This window comes from Chelon labrosus, assembly GCF_963514085.1.
Source record: "Chelon labrosus genome assembly, chromosome: 2".
In the NCBI taxonomy this organism is placed as follows: domain Eukaryota; kingdom Metazoa; phylum Chordata; class Actinopteri; order Mugiliformes; family Mugilidae; genus Chelon; species Chelon labrosus.
This window is the reverse complement of record NC_140338.1, coordinates 19,207,660-19,231,961: the sequence shown is the minus strand read 5'-3', so window position 1 is coordinate 19,231,961 and position 24,302 is coordinate 19,207,660. Positions and strand designations below refer to the sequence as shown.

At 41.1% G+C, this 24,302-nt stretch overlaps 3 protein-coding genes across 3 annotated transcripts; 1 reads left to right on the top strand and 2 right to left on the bottom strand.

Annotated features, from left to right (window-relative positions):
- On the top strand, positions 1-4,937 carry cisd2 (CDGSH iron sulfur domain 2). Its single transcript, XM_084573769.1, has 3 exons — positions 1-273; positions 3,439-3,653; positions 3,887-4,937. Exons 1-3 carry the CDS (start codon positions 171-173, stop codon positions 3,974-3,976), a joined length of 408 nt encoding a protein of 135 aa, XP_084429895.1. The 5' UTR covers positions 1-170; the 3' UTR covers positions 3,977-4,937.
- Positions 4,938-5,340: 403 nt separating this feature from the next.
- Positions 5,341-15,928, bottom strand: LOC311508789 (sodium/hydrogen exchanger 9B2). Its single transcript, XM_084573759.1, has 13 exons — positions 15,464-15,928; positions 14,507-14,777; positions 13,215-13,416; positions 12,743-12,913; positions 11,496-11,638; positions 10,677-10,804; positions 9,479-9,654; positions 8,693-8,799; positions 7,840-7,989; positions 7,516-7,624; positions 6,983-7,119; positions 6,592-6,769; positions 5,341-6,139 (listed from the first exon to the last, which is right to left on the bottom strand). The coding sequence occupies exons 2-13, from the start codon at positions 14,639-14,641 to the stop codon at positions 6,078-6,080; spliced, it is 1,698 nt and encodes a 565-aa protein (XP_084429885.1). The 5' UTR covers positions 14,642-14,777; positions 15,464-15,928; the 3' UTR covers positions 5,341-6,077.
- Positions 15,929-16,294: 366 nt separating this feature from the next.
- On the bottom strand, positions 16,295-23,852 carry bdh2 (3-hydroxybutyrate dehydrogenase, type 2). Its single transcript, XM_084557899.1, has 9 exons — positions 23,804-23,852; positions 21,241-21,331; positions 20,280-20,358; positions 18,942-19,038; positions 17,995-18,103; positions 17,592-17,652; positions 17,307-17,420; positions 16,938-16,996; positions 16,295-16,786 (listed from the first exon to the last, which is right to left on the bottom strand). Exons 2-9 carry the CDS (start codon positions 21,310-21,312, stop codon positions 16,655-16,657), a joined length of 723 nt encoding a protein of 240 aa, XP_084414025.1. The 5' UTR covers positions 21,313-21,331; positions 23,804-23,852; the 3' UTR covers positions 16,295-16,654.
- Between the last annotated feature and the right edge of the window lie 450 nt (positions 23,853-24,302).

The following is a 24,302-nucleotide window of genomic DNA, read 5'->3' as shown; positions in this document are numbered from 1 at the left end:
ACGTGCATTCACGGAAGCATCTACGCAGTTTCTCAGTTCGCTTTCAAGTATCGCGGGAGGGGTTTACGCACCGGCGACCAGCTGCGCTCAGAAATGAACGCAAAGACAAAAACGAACCCCAGGAACTATCCCAAGTGATACATAGAACCTGCCCCACTGAGCAATTCAAGATGGTCCTGGAAGCTATATCAAGGATAATAAAAGTCCAGCTTCCAGCTTACCTCAAGAGGCTTCCGCTTCCAGAGACGATCGGCGGATTTGCAAGGTTAACAGGTAATTAGCAGCAGCTGTGCTGTACTTCTGTCTGTGAAGATGACTTGTGAAACTCCTCGGGGACGCTTCTTAGCACAGAGCTCTTTGCCTTAGCTAGCAAACAAATGAACACTCTGGCGTCGTGGCTTGAATTATCATACAAAGCATGTTACGTTCACAAGGGCTGCGTGATAACCTACAATTCTTTATCGTCATTCTTTTTAAATGTTTTGCTTCCGTTTAGCAACGACTCGGCTATGACCTTTGCGCTTTTTTTTTTTGTAAAGCCATACTCTGCACAGTTAAATGAGCTTGTATTTAAATATTGGGGTAATGGCGACTTTAACCGCGGAGTGTCTGCACATCTCAGGGTGCAGCCTGTTTTTATAAGGTGTAAAAGTACCATGTTAATATGTCATGCTGTGTCTGCCAGCCGCACATCATGTACCCAGATCAGTCTGTCACACCAAAGGGATGTCGGTTACTGGCACACTGCTGCAGCCTATGAACACAAGCTGCTGCAAGATCATTGTTTCACAACTTTTCTAGGTCTGTGGCACCGATATCAGGTCACCACATTTTCACTATGCATACTTTCGACTTGTCAAATTGGAAAGCTTTGTTCAGTTGTGAAGAACAGTGTGAGTAATGCTCAGGCAGACCCATTTACCCCGATCAGCCACGTCATTAAAACCACTGGCAGCAGAAGTAAATGACATTGACCATCTTGTGGCAATGTTCTGCTGGGAAACCTCTGGACCAGGCATTCATGTGGATGTTACTTAGACATGTACCACCCACCTAGACCAGACCAGACCAGACCAGGCACCCCCACACTCTTTGATGGCAGCAGCCTGACACAGACACACACAAAAAAAACAGTTTAGGAACAACTCAAAAAACATGAAAAACAGCACAAGGTGTTGACCTGGCCTCCAGATTCACTAGATCCCAAACTGATCAAGTATCTGTGGGATGCACTGGAACAAGCCTGATCCACAGAGGCCCCTCCCCTCAACCCATAGCACCCAAAGACCCCCAACTAACAACATTCTGTTGCCAGACACCACAGGACACCCTCAGAAAGGCCCGTGTCCATTCTCTTATTATTAGGAATGTGGTCATAATGTTACGCCTGATCGGCTGAAACCACTAGGTTTCATTTTAGTTGGTTTTGGTCACATTTATTTTAGCATAGTTGCCTGGGAAGTCCCGCCTACATACAAAGTGACTGGCTTTGCGGCTGGCAGTTGGTCGTTCCAGGCTCTGGTTGCCTAGGTAACAGTTGGCATTTCCCATCCCAAGTGTTTCCGAATAAGACAATCAAAATATAAAAAATATTACAAGTGTATGGATGGAGATAGGTCTTCTTTCCATTTTGAAATAAATAAATAAATAAATAAAATCCTGCCAACAGTGCTGCCCCTCCATCTACGTTCACCCATCGATCCAAGCCCGGTATCACCATGGTGAATCTGATGGTAGGAACCAAAGTCATGGATGATGTTTTCTTGTGGTAAATGTGTGGGGAACTTTGCGTTTGCATGACAGGTCAGTCGCTCCCATTGATCATGCCTGATTCTCATAACTCCCATGATGCCGTGCTACTTGACAATATCATCAAACTATGGCTTCTGTTACTGTTTTGACTGAGAGACCCCTAGTTGCAGAAATTCCATTCTGTACTTTTACATTTAAACTCCTATTTTTCCATGGTCCCCGTATTTGGATCTAGTTCTTGGTTGGTTTTCTACACCAGCTAGTTATTTTGAATTATTTTGAATATATCAGACTGGTCTGTATTTAAAATCTCCTGGAACCCTGTTTGCATATCGGCAGATCCATCCCATGGTTTCAGGTCCACAAGTTTATCTAGATTGATCTCTACCAGACTAGACTGTGAACTCTTTACATCTTATCACGCACAGCATCTGGTGGGCCTGTCCCAGTCAGAGCTCAAAGGCTGATTTATTAGCATATTTTAGCTCAGTTGTAATAACAGAAAGAGAACAAAATAGAGCTGTTGTTTCAAAAATGAAGGACAAAGAAGTTTTGATCTTCAATTTTACGTTTTTAAAGTTTTAAATCGATCCTTTAAGTAAAACAAAGTCAAAAAGTTGGCAATTCACAACTGACACTTTTCTGTGAACAACCAAAAAGATATGATTTTAATGACTGTTAGTACTTGTTAATTGTTGTCTTTAAGATAAACGTAACCACACGGTGCTTGAAGTTAAAATCTATTAGTGATATCTTCTGTTAGCGCAGATTAGAAGATGAAACATTCAAATTCTGCTTCATGTGAAGACACTCTGTCTTCCTTTTGAACTGAGTATAATTTGTTAACAGGATTAGAAATGACCCATTAGGCATCACAGTCCTTTGCAACTGCCATCAGGCTATTATCATAAGTTCCCGAAGCAGAATTAATTGCTAATAGTGAAATTACACAGCTGTGTAATCCTCGCTGTGCCTCACTCGCCTGTCTTAATCTTGCACGGCGGACTGTACCGAGCGGTTTTCAGGCCTCAGCGTGACATTTCCCCTGACAGCTGCTGGTGTGACGTGATACACAGCTGCGATCGGGTGTAATAGTGCAGCAGAAGTGCAGTTCAGATGGGATCGCATCTTCCAGAAGATGCAGACACGGAAACAAATCCACATGTTTCAACATAAACAACAGAAATCTGTGAGACATCTTGTATGCATCACTGTTCAAAGTGATGCCAAAGATATCATGCTTCATTGTCTGACTGATTTAATTAAATCATGAAGAAAGATGTAACAAAACGAACACGAACACAGCTCAGTGTGTCAGATCATGTGCAGCAGATGTTCGGAAACAACCATGAATGTGGTGCTTAAAGTGTAAGCTGTGGTTCTCACGTATAAACTGTATGAAGTTTGAAATGCGCCAGAACGATGCATTTAAGTACAATTGAAAAGATTGTTATCGTAAATCTATTGCTGGATTGTTGTAAAAACAAGAAGCAGTCAGTGTTTAGCTTTAAGTTTAGTTTCTCCAGGATTAATTTTGTCTAATACCGGTAAGCATTGGTTTCAGATCATCTATGGGGCTAAGGCCACAAATAAATGTACAACCAATGCTAAATGCTAAATTTAGAAGTTCCACATTGTATGCCTATGTATTTGTTGCTAATGTGTGTGTGTGTAATATGTGTGCAGTGTCTGAGTGGCTCCGGTTGCTTCCTCTCCTGGGTATCCTGGCTTTGCTGGGCTATCTGACCATTCGCCCATTTCTGCCGAAGAAGAAGAAGCAGAGAGACAGCCTGATCAACCTGAAGATCCAGAAAGAGAACCCAAAAGTGGTCAATGAGATAGACATCGAGGACCTGAACAGCGCAAACGTGTGTTACTGTCGCTGCTGGCGCTCCAAAACTGTAAGTGGACTTGTTATTTTCTCAGCTTCACTACTGTGTGAACTGCTCTGTGACCGCTGTCGGGCCTAATTCTTAGTTATATCTATTTGTCACCTAGAGTGTTGCACATACAGTTGAGTCAATACCGACAAGTCATTTATTAATTTGTGGGTTTTTAAAACTTCTGAATAAGGGAGAGTTTGGGGTTTCTGCATCTTGATGACCATCTAATATAAAGTTACTTCCTGTTTTAGTTTCCTGTTTGTGACAAGTCACACTTAAAGCACAATGAACTAACTGGAGACAACGTGGGACCGCTCATACTCAAGAAGAAGATACTATAATCGACCACTGACGGGAGTTCTCCTCTAACCAGTTTTCAGTTTTCTTTCTCGTTCTCGTCTTGGTGTCATGTTTGCAGTTAGGAAGGTTTTCCATTTAGTTCTTTATGGTCCCTCTGTTAACAGAAAAGCCTTTTATATTACTGTTAAATCTGCTTTACTCATGAACCAGTCTTTTTGGATTATGTTAGAAACCACTGGGACCACTCTGAGGGAAAACTTGAAACGTAACTGCGGTGACTTTATGATGACTTCCAATTACCTGCACCCATCAGGGGAAAGGTTCTCTTCCCAGTTAAATGGCTGTATGAACGCTTAATATTAGTCCAAAATTGTAATTAACATTTTGTACTATATGTCTTCATTTTGGACAGTTATTTGTTTAACAACCAGCCTTTTTTTATAGCTTCCTTTCTGCTGCTAGTGCCAAATATTAACACACTGTCTCCACTTTAAGGATGTGAAATATTCTCTTCTAAGTTATTGTGTGTATGGGAGGCTACTTATTGTTATTCTTCAAAAGTGTTTATTCTTAGCCTTAAAGCATTTGAGTTTTACATTTTGCATTTGTTTGCTTTCAGACATTTCAATACACGGTACCCACTGAGTAATATCCAGTTATATGCAGTTTTGACCTCCTCACTAACCTATTGAGGTTTGAGAACATCATTTTTTTTTCTATGTACTAGCATCGGTATTGTCATAATCACTGTATATAGCTTATTTGTTGCATATTTCCCTTATAATTCTATATTTCATACATAAAAGGCTTTTATTATCTGATCTGTATTTCCTCGATGATGTGGTCTTTGAATAATGTCCATGAACTGGTGTGAGTTAATGGCTTGAATTCATTTGTACAGATGTAAAAAGAAGTGGTTAGCATCAGTGATTTTAGCAGAGAGCTGGTTGCTTTTATATCTGGAGAACGCTTCATGTGATGTTGAGTTTAAACAGGTTTATATGAATGACATGGTAACTGAGTGTATTACTTTGTGTCTGCTTATCAGTTTTATCAAGTGAAACTTGCTTTAAGCAAATAAGCACAACACTCTAGCTGCTACTTATGAGGCTCCAATACTATGCTATTGCTATGCTAGTGTTAATATGCTGCATATTAACTCAAAGTATAATCCTAGCTGCGCCAAAACAAAGAACAATTCTTGGTGTATTTTATCATTTATTGTTTAAAGAATATCTGGTAAAAAACTAATGTTCAATTCTGCAAATTCATCATAAATATTTGCTAACACACAACATTTAAAATGAGTTCATATAAATTCAAACAAATCCAAAACATTTTAAATTACACTGCATACGTCTGGAATAATAATAATAATAATAATAAAAAGAAAAAGACTGATATGTAACAATTATGAAAAACTTTCATTCGTTATCAGATTATAAAAGGTTGGGTTTCCACGAACGTTGTGTAAATGGACATTATTGAGCATGGATGACATTGAAATAGTGCATGTAGCAGCTGACAGTAGTCTCTGTTTAAAGCGAAATATTGAGGATTGTTCTCCTGAGTCTTTGGAAACTACACAAACCCTTCTCCAATCACCAAGACGCACTGCTAATTCATATGCAAATACAATATAAACAAAAATAGTTAAAACGTCAGACAGAATTAAAAATGTGTCTATTATGTAGTCTAATTTAAAACAACAAAACATGCCACTGCTACCAATGTATTAAATTACACAGCCCCTCAAAGAAAAACTGCATATAATAAAGTACAGCATTACAGTTTCAAGTCGAAGTACAGTGAATAAAAGTAATCTTGTCATAAAAAAATGGATTCAGTGAACATGACAGGCAGGAACATTATCCCCCTTTACAGAAATGTAAACCATTTGTATGCCTCACACTAATATATCTGATTAAATATAGACTTGTATTCTGTTCATACAGCATGACAGTGCAGACGGTGGTGTATGGGTCATTTGTTTGGAGCGTGAGGCCTGGAAACCACCAGGCTATTAATATAGTGATTTTGTGCGTCCTTGACCAACTGAGACACAAAGAGAGCCACTTGGTGGCCAGCGAAAAGCTCAAATATCTGAGGAGTCTAAATGTCCCGTCTCACTGGATGATGACGTCAGAGCGTACTTTCATAGGTGACAGGAGTTTCATTGTCATCTTCACCTCCTGCTCCAGTACCTTAGAGAAATGAAGAGGAGACGGAGGGAGAAAAAGTATAGAGAGGAGCTTTAGTAAAACCAAATGACATGGTGTTCAGATTCTCTAGTAAAACAGGCAGACAAAGGAGTGTCATACAACCAAGAGTTGTACTTTTCCACTGTGACTATTTGAATGTTTTGACACTTTGACAACAACAATGCCACTGTTGTGTGGATGTAAAAGCCATAAAGCCACTGTATGAAAGGGTAAACAGAAGTGACCTGAAGCTATGCAAATCCTTGTGTTTCTGTGTGTGTCCCAAACGGCAAAGTAGGGGAAAGCGTTGCGAGGATGCGAGGAGAGGTCATTCGCTACTCGGAACACGGCTATGAAGCGAGGTCAGACTGGGTGGTTGAGTTGGGTTGAATTTTCCAAAGTAGGACTTTACCTACCTAAGAAAAAAGTTGATAAATTGGGTTTGACTCGCTCACCACAGTTCTTGGGTTTCTGCAGCAGGCAAGGTCCAACGAGCCCTATGAGTAGAGCTCCTACGGGGGCCGTGAGAAGGATGGCAAGCACAGCCACAGTCAGCACGTCCATGCCGTACTTCTGCAGCTGCTTGTCATCCTTTGTTCTGGCCATGTCCAAAGCTGTGGAGCCTATAGCTGCCTGACGGAGACAAAGACGACAGCTCCTTTAATCTCGTTGTTGGTCTCCTGACAGCACTCTCGCACTCACACCTCTGAACTGATGACACAACATGAATCAACCGGAAACCCTGAATAATATTTCAGTGCATGTACTTTGAACTTGAAAAATCCAAAAGTATTTTCAGAAAGAAAAGTTTACTGCTGAGATATATATATTCTTGCGCTGACACACCTGCACTGTCGCTTTGGGCATCCACGCCAGGGCTATGAAGATTTTCTCCTTCGTGTTAAAGCCAGCACACAATACACAGACAAAGGTGAAGAGCAGTCTAACCAGCAGAGCAATGAGCAGAGACGCTATACCCAGACCTAGAAAGATATACAGACACGAGTCATGCAGGGGTATCACATCATCAGGGTACTGACATGCACTTTTACCGTTTTGTCAGCAGTATATTGTATAGTATATCAACACCATTAAAATGATTAGTTATACACTGAACACACAGAAGACCAAGATATATTTCTACGTGTCACATGTTTTGGAGTGGAAGAAAGTTGGGATTATTTTTTTCCCATGCGACACAGTGGTATTAGTGTTCACATTTACATAACAGGACAGAGCAGTGCATCTCCTCTGTGGTTTCTTCTTTTGGCTATGCAAATATGTTTGCATACATATAAGTATATATTCATTCAGCCCCATTTGAATTTTTCACAATGAGAATAGTGTGCTACTTCACAGGCTGAGTGCGGTTGTCTCACCAACTGTGCGTCCCTCCAGCTCAGCGACCCGAATCTCGGCTCCTATCAGTCCGAAGAGAAGAGGCTCAAACACGTCCCATGCCCAGCCCACCACTTCCTCCACACGTGCCTTAAGACAAGAAGAACAGAATTTGTTTAGTAAGGTTGCCCGACATGCAGCGGTGTAAACGTGTAATCCCTAGTTTAGAGAATAAGTGCATCCTCGGTTTATCAGGAGAGTGACGGGTAGTTGCTAGAATAGTTGACTTCTGCGGCGTTAACCTGGTCAAACTCCTGAAAAGCAGGAAAATTACTATCACAGATGAGGCGTGCATGCATTATTACCTTTTCTGCCCCCCAGCCGAGGCCAGCCAGGAATGCCAGCACCAGGGTGCAGAGGCCTCCAGAACCAGGAAAGCCTGCCACGCCACTGCCAAACACGGCAAAGACAGACAGACCCAGCACCAGGAAGGACCGCTTCATCACGAGGTGTTTCTAGAAGAAAACGTTAGCAAGATTAATGTAGTATAATAAAATGCAGATATGCATAACGCTCCATTTTAGATATAACATGTAGCTGATGACATTTAATATGTAGTTACTGCTGATCTCAGACTGGTGGCTCATTTAAAGTACTGCGGGACATGGACGCCATAACCTGTGCACACAGCCTACGCCACCATGAGCCATTTATACTTGTGCATTTTTGTTTCTACTTCCTGCTTCACTTTCAACAATGGTGAAGACGAGTCATTCATTCAGTCAGTCTGTATCTCTGAACCTCCTCAGTCAACCTTCCCTCCATGTGTTCCATCTGTATTGATCCAAAATAATCAATTCAAAAATTGCGGAGATGGAGAAGCAGCCGGAAATACTAGAGCGGAAACACATACTACCAAGTGGACCAATCACGGCGGTCTGCGTCGCCACTGACGCCGTAGCTATGGCGTCAGTTTGACGCAAAGGTATGAACCGCGCATTGACCTACATTGGTTTATACTGGATTTCTTTACAGCTTGTGTTTCCTTCACCCACTGTTCTTGCCAAAAGCCCTCAAGAGTTTTAAAGTATTTTAACTGACATACAAGCATTTGCCAACTGTTCCTAAGTTGTTTCACACGGAGGCTGACGGTGTCAAGTGGTGTACGGGTGACCGGGCCACAGTGAAACAGGCTTGTGTCACTGTAATGCTGCCTACCTGGTCAACGCTAGGGAAGTACTGGATGAGGAAGCCAAGGAGAATCCCAGCCACCATCCCTCCACCCACCTCAAGTACACCTCTCAGAAGATTGTACCAAGTGGAACCTATAAAACAAAAATTTTAAAAAATCAACAGAGCAAATGTGTGAAGTAATGAATTACCGGATTACCTGAATACATTCCAGTTTATAAGGTAAGGCACTATATGGAGAAGGGTTTTCAGTATTTTGTCCACTTCATTTTATCAAAGACTAATTATTACAAATCTAAATGAAGTACAATGCGATACAGTTCAACAGCGCCACCACCTGCTGCCTCCATATTAATACAGCTGACTACATACAGCTGACTCGGCTTTCAACATTCAACGTGCCTTCATGATTTAATGTCAGATTATAATGCATTAGTTGTTACTAGTAGTAAATAATGAAATGACAAAGATATATCATATGGGTCTATATGTGGCTCTTATGTATAATTATTATTTTGTATTGTATTTTCCCCCCATGCATTTTGGCACAGTAATATACATGTACATTGACGTCACAAAATGCATTGGCTCACACTGTTGGTGATCAGCACGCTTACACCCTCTGCTGAGCTCCTGACAAACTACATATAGGAGATTTGTTTTCCTTGTGCCTCTCAGTGCTGACCTACAGAAGGGTGGGGCTGCCTATCTCCTGGAGATAAGACGGTGTTATGTTTCCAAAAAACAAAACAAAAAAAAAAAAACACTGAACACAGCACTTCTTATTTTCCATCACTTTCCCACCCAGTTCACCTGTGGCGAAGGCCATGCCCAAACACGTGGTGAAACCTGTGATGGCCAGGATGTCGTCAAAGCTGCCCGCGGCCATCAGCAGGGTGGGGATCCCCTGCTCCACGCCGTAGCCGTCCTTCTGCAGCAGCAGCATGGAGGGGACCACCACCGCCGGAGACACGGCGCCCAGCACAAAGCTACAGTGTGGAGAGGGCGGATTGCTTATTCATTCACAAACTCCTTCACACACAAAAATTACATTACAAAGAAACAGCCACACCATGGGTTCAAATTTGGTAACATGAAGAGAGCTATTCTTGAATGACACCATGATCATGCCAAACTTAACTGCAAACACACGCTCATTTGTAGACAGCAAATAATTTTTGTTTATGACAGCGATTAGGGCTTCAGAGAAGAAGATTTATTTTGGCCCTTAAGGAACGATAACCAAAACATGTGCCAATCTGCAGATTCCTTCACAAGAAAGTGGAGGCTTACATTGTGCTTTTATAGGTTTATTTGTGCTGAAGAAGCAGATATACACTGAACAATAAATTGTGTGGGAGTGATATAAGTCTTATAAGTCACTGGAATGTGATCTAGTAACTCTCTGAGAGCGCTGTGTTTTTGTCCTGCTTCCTTCAATGGAATGTGTTACTTGTAGGTTCAGTGTTTTATATACTCTCCTCAACATACAGGCCTCCATTTCTTGTTCGTAATGCTTCATATGCTTGCTCAACTATCTACTATCTCCTGTAACCCAAAGTTCTGAACAGTCTGCTCACCCACCTGATAAATGAAATAAAACACACTGTGAGGTCAACATCAGGCCGTGATTAAATGTTTGTTTACATAAAGGATTTTGAGTTAACTTGCCTTTTCACTGCTGAATGTATTTTTTATACTGGGATTTTTTTCAGTCATCTAACAACATGCGAACAGACTTGCCTCTTGTTTTCTTTGACATATTATCTGAAACTAAAACTGTGGGATGTTGGTTAAGGCTCACACAGCCCCCAGACGATTGCAGCAGGGAACCATTGTAATGAAAAATGTTGGAACTGAAACGGTGAACATACTGGATTACCACTGATTTAGGAAAACACAGAACAAATCCCCCCAGTGAAATATGAGAGCTAGTGTCTCCTGGACGGGAAGCAGCGCTTAGTAGAAAATGTAGAGTTGGGCAAAAAGGACAGTGTAAACTGGTATTTACCCGAGGATGAAGCCCCACACCCAGGGCAAGCCCATGAGGAAGTGGGAGACCAGAGCTATGGTGCAGGTCTCTATCAAGCAGGGCCCAGCTGCCACACGTAGACACACTGCTTTTAGTTTCCTCAGGGCCTGACAATGGAAATACACATCCATCAATAAAGTTTAACAGTAATTCTTAAAACATGTTATACACACCGATCAGGCATAACATTATGACCACCTTCCTAATATTGTGTAGGTCTCCCTTGTGCCTCCAAAACAGTTGTGACTCATCAGAGAATGGACATGGGCCTTCTGAGGGTGTCCTGTGGTGTCAGGCTGCATCATGCTGGGGATGGCGGCTGCCATCAAGGAGTGTCGTTGCTATGGGGTGGGGGTGTCTGGTCTGGTCTAGGTGGGTGGTACATGTCTAAGTAACATCCACATGAATGCCAGGTACAAAAGTTTCCCAGCAGAACATTGAATTGTCACAAGATGGTCAAAGTAATTTTCTTCTCCTGTCAGTGGTCATAACATCATGCCTGACCGGTGTATATGCAGCAAGCATTAACAAGCAAAGTGATGTTAAGCAGAATTTAACTGAACTGATGAAAACATCTTAAAGTGAAAATTACATAATAGGAATTTTAAAGCTCAAATACCAAACATTTTCTGTTTTTCAGTTGGTCATTATTTTGGAGAATGTGAACATTATACGGTTGAAATGTCTTTTGAATATCTCAGAAAGCCACATGCAGGAATGGCGTTAAGACACATTTATGGCTCCTCGAACATTTCTGCATGCAGATGCTAACCTATTATAACAGGGTATATGGCATACCGTGGGATCCAAACCCAGGCCAGCTCTTGCCAGGATGACAGCTAGAGCAATGTTCCTGAGTGATGCAGACCATCTGAAGTCAATGTAAACTCCGTCTGTTATTACTGGGATGTTCCTCAGCATGAAACCCATCAGCAGCATCCCTGCAGCACAGCAGAGGGTGAGAAAGAGGAAAGGTGATCATTTTTACAACAAAGTACTGTTTATTCTTTAGAGCAAGAACAATGTTCTCCTGTTGCTTTTTAAACATAAGGTACACCAAGGTTAGTGTGGACAGTGAATATTGTAACACTAATAATTTGGGTTTCAACAATCAAACATAAAGTTTAACATAACAAAGAATACACAAGGAACTAACACATTATGAACAATTAAATTAAGCAAAATGGAGAACATTTATAACTAAGAATATACAGCACAGAAGTAATGGGAACTATATCAAGAAATACTCTGTCCTAGTTTTAAATACATATTTAAAACTAGGACAGAGGACTTTTAGCTTGCAACCTGACTACAATCCTGGTTTTCTTAAGACAGCAATGCTCTTGATTGATTCTTGATGCAAAAAGGAACAAAAATACAGAATAATCCTAACTAAAGTGGCAAACCACGCTTTTGAGGACTACGTCAAGAAGATGAAAAGATCAAGAGCCAGAAAATGACTTCCGGAAAGAAATAAACTCATGGTTGAGCTTCAGTTTTGTCTTTTGATGTTGATAAGGAGCGGCTTAAGTTTCCTTGATTCTTATCAAGAAAGCTGATAAAATTAGGGGTGTAGTCACATTATGTTACATTAACTTCTAACCAATGAGAATATGATTTGTTCCAGGCTAGAATTATGTAAAATAACACTGGATGATGGATTACCATTACCATTTCGCTTCTGCTAAATAGCTGGATAACTGACATGCATTGACAAGTGTATAGGAGCATAATACATATTATATTTCTCAGTTCATTCTGAAATATCTGACTTGAATACCCATTGCAAAAGTGGTTATTATAATGGAAAATACTGCTCTGGGCAAAAATTTATTTGATACAATTGTCAGGAAAAGTTGGGGCACTTTATATATTTTGTTCATTTTAAAACTGAAAAGTTGTAAATAAAAATCAGTTTGCAGAGGGATGTTTAACCTTTGTACACAACTTGTCTGTGCTCCTGACAATCCCCTGGGTGAAGGACGCTGTGTATGTACATACTAAATAAATACCATAAAGTAAAATCACAACGCCCTCTGCCTTACCGAGGAGTGGGGGGAGCGGAGGAAGTTTGGGCAGACGGATGAGTGCCACCAATTTGCCACCGATGAGTGCGCAAAGGAAAAGTATTGTGATGCCAAACAGGTTTCCTCCTGGAAGACATTCATCTTCTGTGATGGACCAAACCACCCCAAAGAGCACAGCTGCCAAAAGGACTGGAGAGGACAGAGGAGAATGACTTAGATTACAGAACCAAGGCACCATAGTGTGTGATCAAGATTTTATAAGCATTACAAATAGGAGGAGAGGTGATGAACCAAATGTTACACATATCTTAGACATAAAGTTATTAACATAATGGAGCGTCTAATATGGACAGTATGTGTTACACGGCTGCATTTCTCAGTTAGTTCATGACATGCAAGATGCCTATCATCTGCAGCTTTTCAGTTTTGTGCATGGAATCAATGTCCCTGGTAGAAAATCAGCGAGCCACATTATAAACCTCTTGCTTACCTTTGGTAATTAAAGAGGCGAACAGCCCTCTTGGTGGACACGGGCAAAATCTGTGGAGCAGAGGGCAACAAACCACTGGCGGGTCTGTGTTGGTGCCAGCATCCACCACAGGGTTGCGAGGAATAAAATAGGTGGTCTCCTCTGTTACATTTGGAGTTGAGCAGCGCCGTACCACCACCTGGACTTGGTTCACATTTAGGTGCTTTAAAGGAAGGATCAGGACAAGGAGAAGTAAGAGGTCACGTTCACCCAGTGGACAAAACCAAACCAATGTTTTCACATAATGAATACGCAGACTAAATATTCCAAGAATCAGAGGCCTAACAATAGCAAGTTTAGCAATATTTCCCGACAGAGCCTGCCGCCCACTGATAAAACTACTGCAATATTCACATATTTTCAACATTATGAACTGGGAAACTGTTGCAACATGAACTGAATAAATAAATGTATTAAGTTACTGCTAATGTAATCTCTCTGAACAGATATCTGAACATAATGCAAACCAACATTAAAAGCATTTAATTGGCTAAAGCACAAGTAGAGTTTCTTTATAAAGTAGTTACCGTAACGCATGCTTAATGGTGAGCTTTGCACTTGCTGTTATTGTTCATCAAAAATGAATCTACAAAATGAAACAACGGTCTTTTTTTTTTTACAGAAGGAGCAGCCACAGCGAGCTGTTAGACGAAGAGCTGAAGGGCCGGTAAGGTAAACAACTTCACTGTGCTCTGCTGTTTGCAGACTCATGCCATGTCCAGCATAAAATCAGACAGTAGTTGCTCACAGAATGATGACAAAAAGGCAAATATTTCCTGTTTTGTTTATCAAAGCTGGCAGGGACTGAAGGCTGTATTGGTATGCTGACAGAGAGGAACCTCATAGACTATTGTACTCTTGGCAAACAACACAGTGAAGATATGAACTTGCCCTAGGCTGATAACAGGGCTCCTGTACACCCTTCTCCTCTGTCACATAACTCAGGTGGGTAACGTCGGCTCAAAGTTCCGACTTTGCCTCGAGCTGCCTTTCAGTTAATTAACTCTCACAGGAAAATGACAGGAAATAATTATGAATAATAAGGTGGACAGTTCAATTTAACAATGCAACAGCAAATGAAACATGGAAGAATTAAAACATGGTAGTCTAAAGCAAGAGACAAGAGAAAACCACACCACTCAAATCATTTATATGAGGCTTGAAAATGTCTAATTTGATGAATATGTTCAACATGTTTGCTAAATTATTCATTATGGTACCCCGATTAAACATGTAAAGAGACTGATCATTACCTCCACATGGTTTCCTGAGGGCAACGCGATTCTATCCAGCAGTGGGCTGGGTATAGGGCTGGGTGCAGGGCTGGGTGCTGGACTGGGTGCAGGGCTCGGCTCCCGGGTAGCAGGTTTCTGCAGGGTGTCCTCCATGGTAGTTGGCTACAGTCTTTCTGGTCCCCTCACTTCTCTATCACAGTACATTAAGCTGAGGGGTGGGGTTGGCCATGGACGGGGCAGGCAGCTCCTTCACTTCTGCTTCTGTATGTCCAGCTCTGACCTCAGGCTCCTATTCATGGCACACGTTTTTATCAGTAGGAGAACAAATTATTGTTTACTTAATAGCGGTGAACAGCGGTGTTGGTTCAGGTGTGGGAACTGACACAATGATTTAATCTCACATGCAGATCATCCAGATTTACAATCCAAAAAGGTTTACAGATCAGTCCATGATGTGGGAAAACACGGGTTCAAGTAAAATTGATACAACACCTCTGAATGAGACTGATATGCTGATGCAGCGTTTACTAGTCGACTAGTACTAAACAGACAAAATACTACATTATTGGGTAAACACACTTTCAGTTCAAAATATGAAAACGTTGACAAATAAACGCCACTACTACTGTGTTTTGACAGTTGCTTATGGCAACAGACTTTGGCTAATCCAATTGTAAATAGACCACACTAATCAATGCTTACAGCTCCACCATATGGCACACCTAGCTAGCGTTAGCTCAAATACGTTACCGAGGAGGCTAATGCAAGTAGGTTAGAGTTAACCGGCACCAGCCGACCACACACCCACCCAGCCGGCATGGGCGTATCGTTAGCTAATATAAACAAGTGCCTGAGACATGCCTGTCTTATTGTTATTATTATTATTATTATAACTGAGGTTGCTACACACGTGTTATACCAGAGACAACTGAAGCCATAGAGTCATAAGCTAGTCACGAGTGTTCTACCCCACACCTCGAGATAAACCGTGCCAGTGGATCCATTATCGGACACGCATGCTATCTCGATAGCCAACAGCGTGTTTTCTCATAGAAGCTAGCTGAGACGTTAGCATGTCCTTTAGCAGTCCGCCGTTATATACAGCAAGCAGCGTTGCCATGACACCGTATGTTTCACAGCCCCTCGAGCTGAAATACCGTTGAAGTCACAGCAAGGGAAGCCAACGTCACACAAAAGCGACGTTAAATATCTCAAACGCTCGACTAACGCCGACAATGAACGATTTCGATAGGTAAAACGAAGCTAATTTACCATTTATAATGTGGTTTTAATCTTAACATAATACGGAGGTGACACTTGTCCGATATTGGATGCATACTCCGTAGCTGTCTGTGTCCTGCGTACTTCCCTCTACCAGCTGTCAGTCACCTCTCTACGCTCCCAATTCAAAAGCATGGCAGCTAGCTAGGGAGTCAGCTCCTAGCCTCTCCTCTCGGACGGGAATGCCTAAATATACAATATAAAACAAAAAATAAGCTCACCGCATGTCGCAAACATTGCCACCGCGTTAGAAGAAGACAGTGGCAGTGTTCCTGGCAGTGCTGTGGCAGTGCTGTGGCAGATACACCAGCTGGTAAAGGGGAATGAGGCGGATTAGTGATGGGCAAGCAAGTATGTAGCGCGCGTAGGGTGCTGCTTGGGTAAATTAGCTTAAATGGAGAAGTCTCCTCCTGAGTGTATTGGTGAAGGAGTTGCATCCACGTTCAGAGTTATTTAAAGTAATATTTACACAGACCTCGTTAAAAGTAAAATTGTATGTGTATTCAAAAAGTAGTTCCACAAATCTGTACTTGTGATTTTATTGCAAGAACATTTTGAGTATCTTCATATTTTAGGATGGCAAAACAACAACTGCAGATTAGATTTAATTTGGAAAATAAGCAATTTCTTACACAACAATAATACGCAAACTCAAAACCAGAGATGTTTCAGTTGTGCACACTTTATTTGAGTTCAGGGTTTTGCATTAAAAAAAGAAGCAACTCCTTCCATGGCCGTCGTGTTCATCACAGTCTCCATCCTCCGTCGATGATTTGCTCTGTGCCGGTCACATAGGCTGACTGTGGAGGATCCCAAACAAACGTCAGATCACTGCTAAATGATTTCACTACTGAAGAAATAACAACATTTTCTTTTTTGTCTTTCTTAGTATACCACATAAATTCCATCTCTGCAAACACTCGCCTCATCTGAAGCCAGGTACACACACAGGTACGCCACCTCCTCAGCTGTGCACATTCTTCCAGTTTTCTGTCTTGCCATAAAATCCTTATACGCCTGTAGAGGAAGTGCATTTGTTGCATTCATTACCTTCAATACCCAGCCATCAGTATTTCTTCTGGTGCAAACCAAGATGACATTAAGCATGTGTGGAATGACTCAAGCGAGCATTACTGTCAGATTAAGGGGAAATCTGAGCCGACAGTACCTGTTCTGGGTCAGGTTGGGCCTGGATCCTATCCCTGATTGATGGAGTATCTACAGTCCCTGAGGACATATAAAAGGAGCAGTCTTGACATTTGTTTCAAAGTTTTGTAAAGAATTATATATAACCTTTGACTGAATACATTTTAAAGTGGGATTGGGTCCAGGACAGGTCAAATGATACAAGCAAATAATACTTAAACATTTATTAGACTGGCTTTGGATAGACAACATCCTATAAGAAATACACAATATCCAATATTTCTAAAACATAGTTTTAATTTGTTCTCAAAGATGAATTAAAGTGCTAGTAAGGTTGATTAATATTGAAGAAGACTAAATGGTGTTACTTTGCACAGGGTTCCATACATACCAGGACAAACGCAATTGCAGCGAATGCCTTGCTCAATGAAATCAGCTGCTATGGATTTGGTGAGCCCGATTACTGCTGCCTTGGATGTACTATAGACACATCGGTTCACAACGCCTGTGTCAAGGAAATACATCCGTCACTCACACAAAGACACACACACAAAAGCAGTCGTCCGAGATAAGAGGATTACAATGACCGGCCATAACGCCCTAACGTCTTTTTAATCAGGAGTAATATTTGTTCTCAAAGCCTCTCCGGTGAAAAGACCCGCAGAAGATTGTTTACCTTTAATGCTTGATGCAACAGATGCCATGTTAATGATGTTTCCTGACTTCTTTGCCAACATCTAGGAGGACAAAACAAATCGGGACAGGGGCATGTAAATAGAAGATAATTAAAAGTGTCTAACATAGTTGGGTTTTTTTATGTATCTATAAAGAATTGACAAATGTGCGGCGATCCAAGCTAAAATTCCCCTTTGAGACGGTTTGGTTAGTTTGCGGCTAAAGCTGGATTAGCAGTTGGGCAGTCACTGCCCATCATGTCACGGGCTCAGAGTAATACAGCTAATCCCAGCGGACAAAGGATGAGAACAAAATTAAAGGCATATGTCACTCGGTTTTCAACAGCACAAATTTCATTGTATCAACAACAGGGTTAAGTGTGAGGTTAAGTGGGCAAAGGTCACCTTAGGCAGGAAAGCCTTGGACATGAGGTACATGCTCCGCACGTTCAGATTCATTGTGAAGTCCCAGTCGGCTTCTTCACAGTTCAAGATGGAGCCATGGTGCACAAACCTGTACACAACAATATACGTCAATCAGGCATAACATTAGGACCACCTCCCTAATATTGTGTAGGGCTCCCTAAATGGACATGAACCTTCTAAGGGTGTCCTGTGGTGTCTGGCAACAAAATATTGTTAGAAAGGGCTTTTGGGTCCCATGGGTTGAGGGGAGGGGCCTCTGTGGATCAGTTCCAGTGTATCCCACAGATACTTGATCAGTTTGGGATCTAGGGAATTTGGAGGCCAGGTCAACACCTTGTGCTGTTTTTCATGTTTTTTGAGTTGTTCTCAAACAGGCTGCATCCTGGTGGGGATGGCTGCTACATGTCTAAGTAACATCCACATGAATTCCAGGTCCAAAAGTTTCCCAGCAGAACATTGAATTGTCACAAGAAAGATGGTCAATGTTCATCTTCGTCTGACGTCTTGACTTCATCTGTCAGTGGTTTTAATGTCAGGTGGAGTTGCCAAAATAGCCTCACTAAATTATACAAGACAGTATTAAATATGGCTGGACCTATGAGTCAAAACTTCCCATTTATGAATAACAATCAAAAACATAAAACGGCAAATTATTACACTAGCTGGAGTGCCAACACACAAAGCTGTCTCAGCCTCAAAGGTGATAATTTTGAGACCTTTGTTAAGGAGATTGGGAAAAGGTCAAGTGGAGGTTAAACCGTGTGGTGTGGGGATTTTCGAAATGTAGTTAAGCAGGAGATGGATAAACGTGCTTTAGGAGATGACGCTACACGCGCACAGATGAAACTAACTGTACAGCAAAGTATTACCTGTATGTTAAATGCAGGTTAGATGCATTACTACAGGAAAGAAAACAGGAAATGTACCCAGCAACATTGAACAGCACATCCACGTGGTCATGTTCCTTAGCCAGGGCTTCCACTTGGTCCTTCTTAGTCACATCCACCACTTTGGTCCTGATGCCTGATCATACAAAAAAAAAAGGTCACTATAAGTACTTATTTTTTTTAAAATTGCATTTCTTTTTACCTTAATAAAGGAAGATGCACTTTTGGGGAGTTTATTTCACCGCAGGAGAAAGTGTAAGATGTAGCACATACTATCAGTTTATCAGGGAAGGTACAATTATCAGGATCACCATGGTGTCTGCCATCACACATCCTCACAATTTCTTTTTACCTGCCAGGTGTTAGGATTCACACTTGCTGCTACCATGTACAAACTATACTTTACTACTGGTGACCCAGAAGCTCTCAAGAAAGGAACTGAGTCCTCCTTTATTCGAACTTATTTAGTCCAGTCTCTGATCCAGCAGTGACAGGAATACTTACAGACAACCGTAAGCCTGCTTATCAGAGGTATAACCGAGTCACAAAAAATATAAATCAACCATAAATAGTTGAACATGCATTGGACAAGTAGGACACACAACATACATTGTAAATACTGAATGAAGACTATGAGAAATAGGTATTAAACATGTTTCATTGGACCAGTGTGTAGGATTTAGTGGCCTATAGTGGTGAGGTTTATATCATTCATTCATTCATTCATTCATTCATTTTCTGTAACCGCTTTAACAGCTTGTCCTCTGGAGGAGGATGTATGTTCTTTGCGTGAAAGAACATACGGTGGCTGTGTATTCAATGTAAAAACGCAAAAAGCTCTCCCTAGAATCACTGCTCGGCTTGGTTTGTCCATTCTGAGCTACTGTAAAAACATCACAGGGCATAAAGACGGTTTCTCTGGAAGAGGACCGGCTTCTGAGTAAATACAAAAGATTCATTTGAAGGTAATAGCTTCTTATTGCCAAAATAAATTCTCAATTTTACACACTGGTCCTTCGAAATGGTTTAAAATTTGCAATGGAAATTAGACAAATGAAATACACTTTGTGTGTAACACTGTGCGCGTGAAGAAGGTAATGTAATAGAAATTTTATGGAAGACAGTTTTACATCAGTGTGAAACTCGAAAGCGATAAAATGAATACAACTTGAATTCTAATTAGCTGCTTTGGTCAGAGAAACCGGTAAGTTGTTACACCTGTTTGCAGTATTTTACAGTTCTTACAAGTTGTATTTTACGGTGCGGTGACAATATGAACAGTTGACCCTTGGTCAGTCAGTCACTGGGAAAGAACTTGAGAGCAGGGAATAAACATCCACCAGGTGGCAGCTTCAGATCAACACATATGAATCTTACCCTGAATGCCGTCCAGCTCCTTCAGCTTCTCTCCATTTATGTCTGTGGCCGTGACCAGAGCTCCCTCCTTCGCAAATGCCTGCAGAAAAACTCAAGTGAGTTCTAAGTGGTCTGGTGATCTGAAGCTTTTTTTTTTTTTTTTGGCCGTTTAGGTAATTAAAGTTTAAATGACGACAAACGACAAAGGCCGAGAACAGAAGGAGGCCCATTTGTTTTTTTAATTTAGCAGATCTGGATTCCCTCTGATCATCTATAATAATCATTATCTCATTCATTTGAGTACACAAACTGCCGTTTTCTAACCCTAAGCCTTTAACTCCCTTTAAATCCATCTTTCCTCCACACAAAATACATCTTTAAAAGTGTAAATAGGATCGCTCAAATGTTCTTCACACCGCTGCATGTAATAGTATGTGATTTGAAGATAATGAGCCGAGACACCGTTTACAGCCTTTTGTGTTTGAATCTCTCCGTACTACACAGAACACAAATCCCTGTAATACGAGGCAGTCTTTGCACACTTAAAGACATCGCATGAAGGAAATGGATTTGGTGATGATCCAATCTTGACAAGGATGTGTTTGAGATGTTCAGGTGTTTTTGGTATCTCTTAGGTAAGAATCACGGAGGAATAATGCATGGGGAACCGACTTCAACCTGTGTTTTTAGCGTGTCTGGAATAACCATGACAGCAAACGGTTATTTACAGCGTGTGGGACGTTAAGTGGCACAGTGTATGTTTCTTCAGTACAGTCAGTTGTATAAAGAAAATACCACACCAGAGGATGCCCACAACATTAATAACTGGAATTTGCATACACAGGAACTGAATTAGATATCTAGCGCACATCAAAATGTACAAAGCTTTGAGTCCATACACCACAAGCTAGTAAGTAAACAGTTTTCCGCTTTGATTTAGAAGGAAATTTATCAGTAGGAAGTTCTTATTAAAGCTCATTACTATTGCAGCAGCACGTCCAATCCCCTGCGCAGCAGCAGACAATACAATCACTTTCCCATCCAGGCGGCCCATGGTGCACCTTTCAGTGAAGCTGTGAACAAAGCAAAACAAAACTAGAGTGTATGGAGCAACCCCAACAGACTTGCTTTAATTACTACTGTTCACTATCTAAAACATAAAAAACATCTTGCTGAGCATTTACAAATGTGCATATAAGAGATTACTTTAGCTATAAGTTTGCAACAGCCAGTCTTCCAACATTCATTCACTTTATTGTAATACACTTCAAATGTTCACATTTTGGTTTATCATTTGAAACTGTAGACTGCATATAAATATGGACAATGCGTCCCCACTTCCTTGCACTGGCCAAGCTGACGCTACTTTCCCAGGATTACGGGCGGCGACATCTTGCGAGTTTGGAGCCAGAGTCTGAGCAGAACGGTCCGAGAGTGGAGCCACGATAACGATGACCCGCCCACACTTTCACCACACTCACATTTTCATTTAATCAATACTACGCTCTGCTCTACCTCCACCAGTTACAGAAATGTTGGATTATACACTGCACTTATTTGTGCACGTGGATGTGCACACAATATAGATTTGTGTTTTGTTTTTGTGTTTCTATTTTTATCCTTTACCGTGACTTGCTTTTACTATTTTTTTTTTACTTACATTTGGTGTTTTAATGTCTAACTGGGGTTAAAAACAAACAGGGATTGCGCATTTTCAGTTGCAGATCTTCAGCCTTAGAACCACTGACACCGGCCACTTATGAAATCAATGCTGAAGACTTGCTATTCAAACCTGGCATGCAGCCCAGTTTGAGTAGAGACCTATTTAAGATTTTGCCCGTCACTTGTGTTTGTTCTTTTGAGAGGTGCTCTACACATAAAGTTAGTTGAGAATATTTTGAAGAACAACTAGCCAATTAAAGTATGGCTTGGGAACAATGTGGTTCAATAACAAAGAAAAAAAAGGAACCAAAATATTTCTGAGAGGAATACCAACCGGAGCAAATGTCAAATACACTGAATGATAATCAAACTCTGGGAAGTGAAACTCCAAACACCAATACATACTCCCCCCTTTAACATTTAATTCAGTCACATAACTCAAAGAACAATCTGAACATCCGTCTGTATCAATAAGTAATGACTGACAGCCTAGTCTTTTAACAAGAATTGTTTTATGGCCTCGGTGAAGCTACAGTATAACCACAGTGGATTCCACTTCAGTATTAAAAGAAATATGCATATACACCGATCAGGCATAACATTATGACCACCTTCCTAATATTGTGTAGGTCTCCCTTGTGCCTCCAAAACAGTTGCGATTCATCACAATGAATGGACATGGGCCTTCTGAGGGTGTCCTGTGGTGTCTGGCAACAGAATGTAGTTAGTGGGGGCCTTTGGGTCCTATGGATTGAGGGGAGGGGCTTCTGTGCATCAGGCTTGTTCCTGTGCATCCCACAGATACTTGATCAGTTTGGGATCTAGTGAATTTGGAGGCCAGGTCAACACCTTCCGCTGTTTTTCGTGTTTTTTTAGTTGGTCCGAAACCGTTTTTTGTGTTGTGTGTCAGGCTGCATCCTGCTGGGGAAGGCTGCTGCCATCAAGGAGTGTCATTGCTATGAGGTGGGGGTGCCTGGTCTGGTCTAGGTGGGTGGTACATGTCTATGTAACATCCACACGAAAGCCAGGTCCAAAAGTTTCCCAGCAGAACATTGTACTGTCACAAGATGGTTGATGTTATTTACTTCTCCAGTGGTTTTATTGTTGTGGCTGATCGATGTACATACATTATACTGAAAGTCATTTTAATTTGAATTAATAAATATACACAAGCCAGTTTGGGCAATATTCATTTGATTTTGCAAGGTTTATTTTGAAATCCTGTTTACTGAGTATCTGCAGTTTTGCCTGCTATAGAGCAGACTTGTAGTAAGTTAGTGTCTCTCAGACACCATGGAAAAACCTAACTGGTACCATTAAAAGTAACCCATAGCAAGTCTTGTTTGCAGTGCGTCCATGTGCAGTTAACTATCCCTGGATTTCAAATAAAGTGTGATATGTCATGGGTAAGTTCTGTTATAAGCAGTGTCACTGTTCTGTGATTTATGATCTGATTTGTGAACCTTTAAAGGTCAAAATGATAGCTTTGGCTAAATAGTAGTGTTAAGCCAAAGCTATTATGGTGCACTACACAATAGCAGCAAGCACATTTTTTTTTTTCTATCAATTTTTCAACAACAGCTTTGTTTTGACTTTTAGAATTGTAATGGATTACTACTGTCAAAGAAACTTAAACATAATTTTGCTGCGTGCACAAATACTACAGTATTGTGTTCTCATCGTGTTCTCAAGTGTATTTGTGCAGTCTCAGGGACTGCACAAATCTGTTTTTACCACTGCATAATAGCTGTTCTTATCAACACTATTCGCTACAACGCGGGAAAGACACGTCATTACAACATTCACGTATGCACTTGCACAAACACTAATCTTAAGTAGCAAAGTTAAGTTCAAGCTTACGAAAACTAATTTTGGGAACTCACCCCTCTTTTCAGCTCCTGCGCAGTGAACGCGTCAAAGAGCAGGGACGCTAGACACGTGACCTGCATCGTGCGCCGCTATTGGTTCGAGATGAGGAAGTGCGCGTGACAGCAGGTGGCCCGCTGAGAACATGAAGGAGAGAGCAAGAGAGTGCCGCAAACTGCGCATGAGCAGATCATTTCTCCTTTCCGCTGAGAATATCAACACAACGAAATTATCAAAATAGTCATTTTTTTTGTCATTACTGTTGAACCAACAACACAACAAGTTTAATAAAAGTACATATATGTTTTACTTGTCTTGTAATAACTATTCCCATAGTAATGTAATATAAAAGCAATCCATAATCTAAGTAGTAGTGTTTTAAAGCACAAAAATAAGTAGGTATCTTTATCATAGTTTAATATAATGGGTCATACACGGTTGGCAATACTAGGTCACTAAATTGCTACGAGGATAAGGTGAAATGAAACCAAGACTCAATTTAAAATGAAATGTGCT

Excerpts from the sequence above, each read along its gene's own strand:
- cisd2 (XM_084573769.1), top strand. The coding sequence starts at position 171 with ATGGTCCTGGAAGCTATATCAAGGATAATAAAAGTCCAGCTTCCAGCT. Across the intron at positions 274-3,438 it reads CGGATTTGCAAGGTTAACAG|TGTCTGAGTGGCTCCGGTTG; the intron begins GTAATTAGCAGC and ends ATATGTGTGCAG. Across the intron at positions 3,654-3,886 it reads GCTGCTGGCGCTCCAAAACT|TTTCCTGTTTGTGACAAGTC; the intron begins GTAAGTGGACTT and ends TTCCTGTTTTAG.
- LOC311508789 (XM_084573759.1), bottom strand. The coding sequence starts at position 14,641 with ATGGAGGACACCCTGCAGAAACCTGCTACCCGGGAGCCGAGCCCTGCA. Across the intron at positions 10,805-11,495 it reads GCCTGGGTTTGGATCCCACG|GCCCTGAGGAAACTAAAAGC; the intron begins GTATGCCATATA and ends TTCCATTGTCAG. Across the intron at positions 7,990-8,692 it reads ACTTCCCTAGCGTTGACCAG|AAACACCTCGTGATGAAGCG; the intron begins GTAGGCAGCATT and ends GTTTTCTTCTAG.
- bdh2 (XM_084557899.1), bottom strand. The coding sequence starts at position 21,312 with ATGGGCCGCCTGGATGGGAAAGTGATTGTATTGTCTGCTGCTGCGCAG. Across the intron at positions 16,997-17,306 it reads CTGCAATTGCGTTTGTCCTG|GGACTGTAGATACTCCATCA; the intron begins GTATGTATGGAA and ends ATATGTCCTCAG. Across the intron at positions 16,787-16,937 it reads CCCAACCTGACCCAGAACAG|GCGTATAAGGATTTTATGGC; the intron begins GTACTGTCGGCT and ends CTTCCTCTACAG.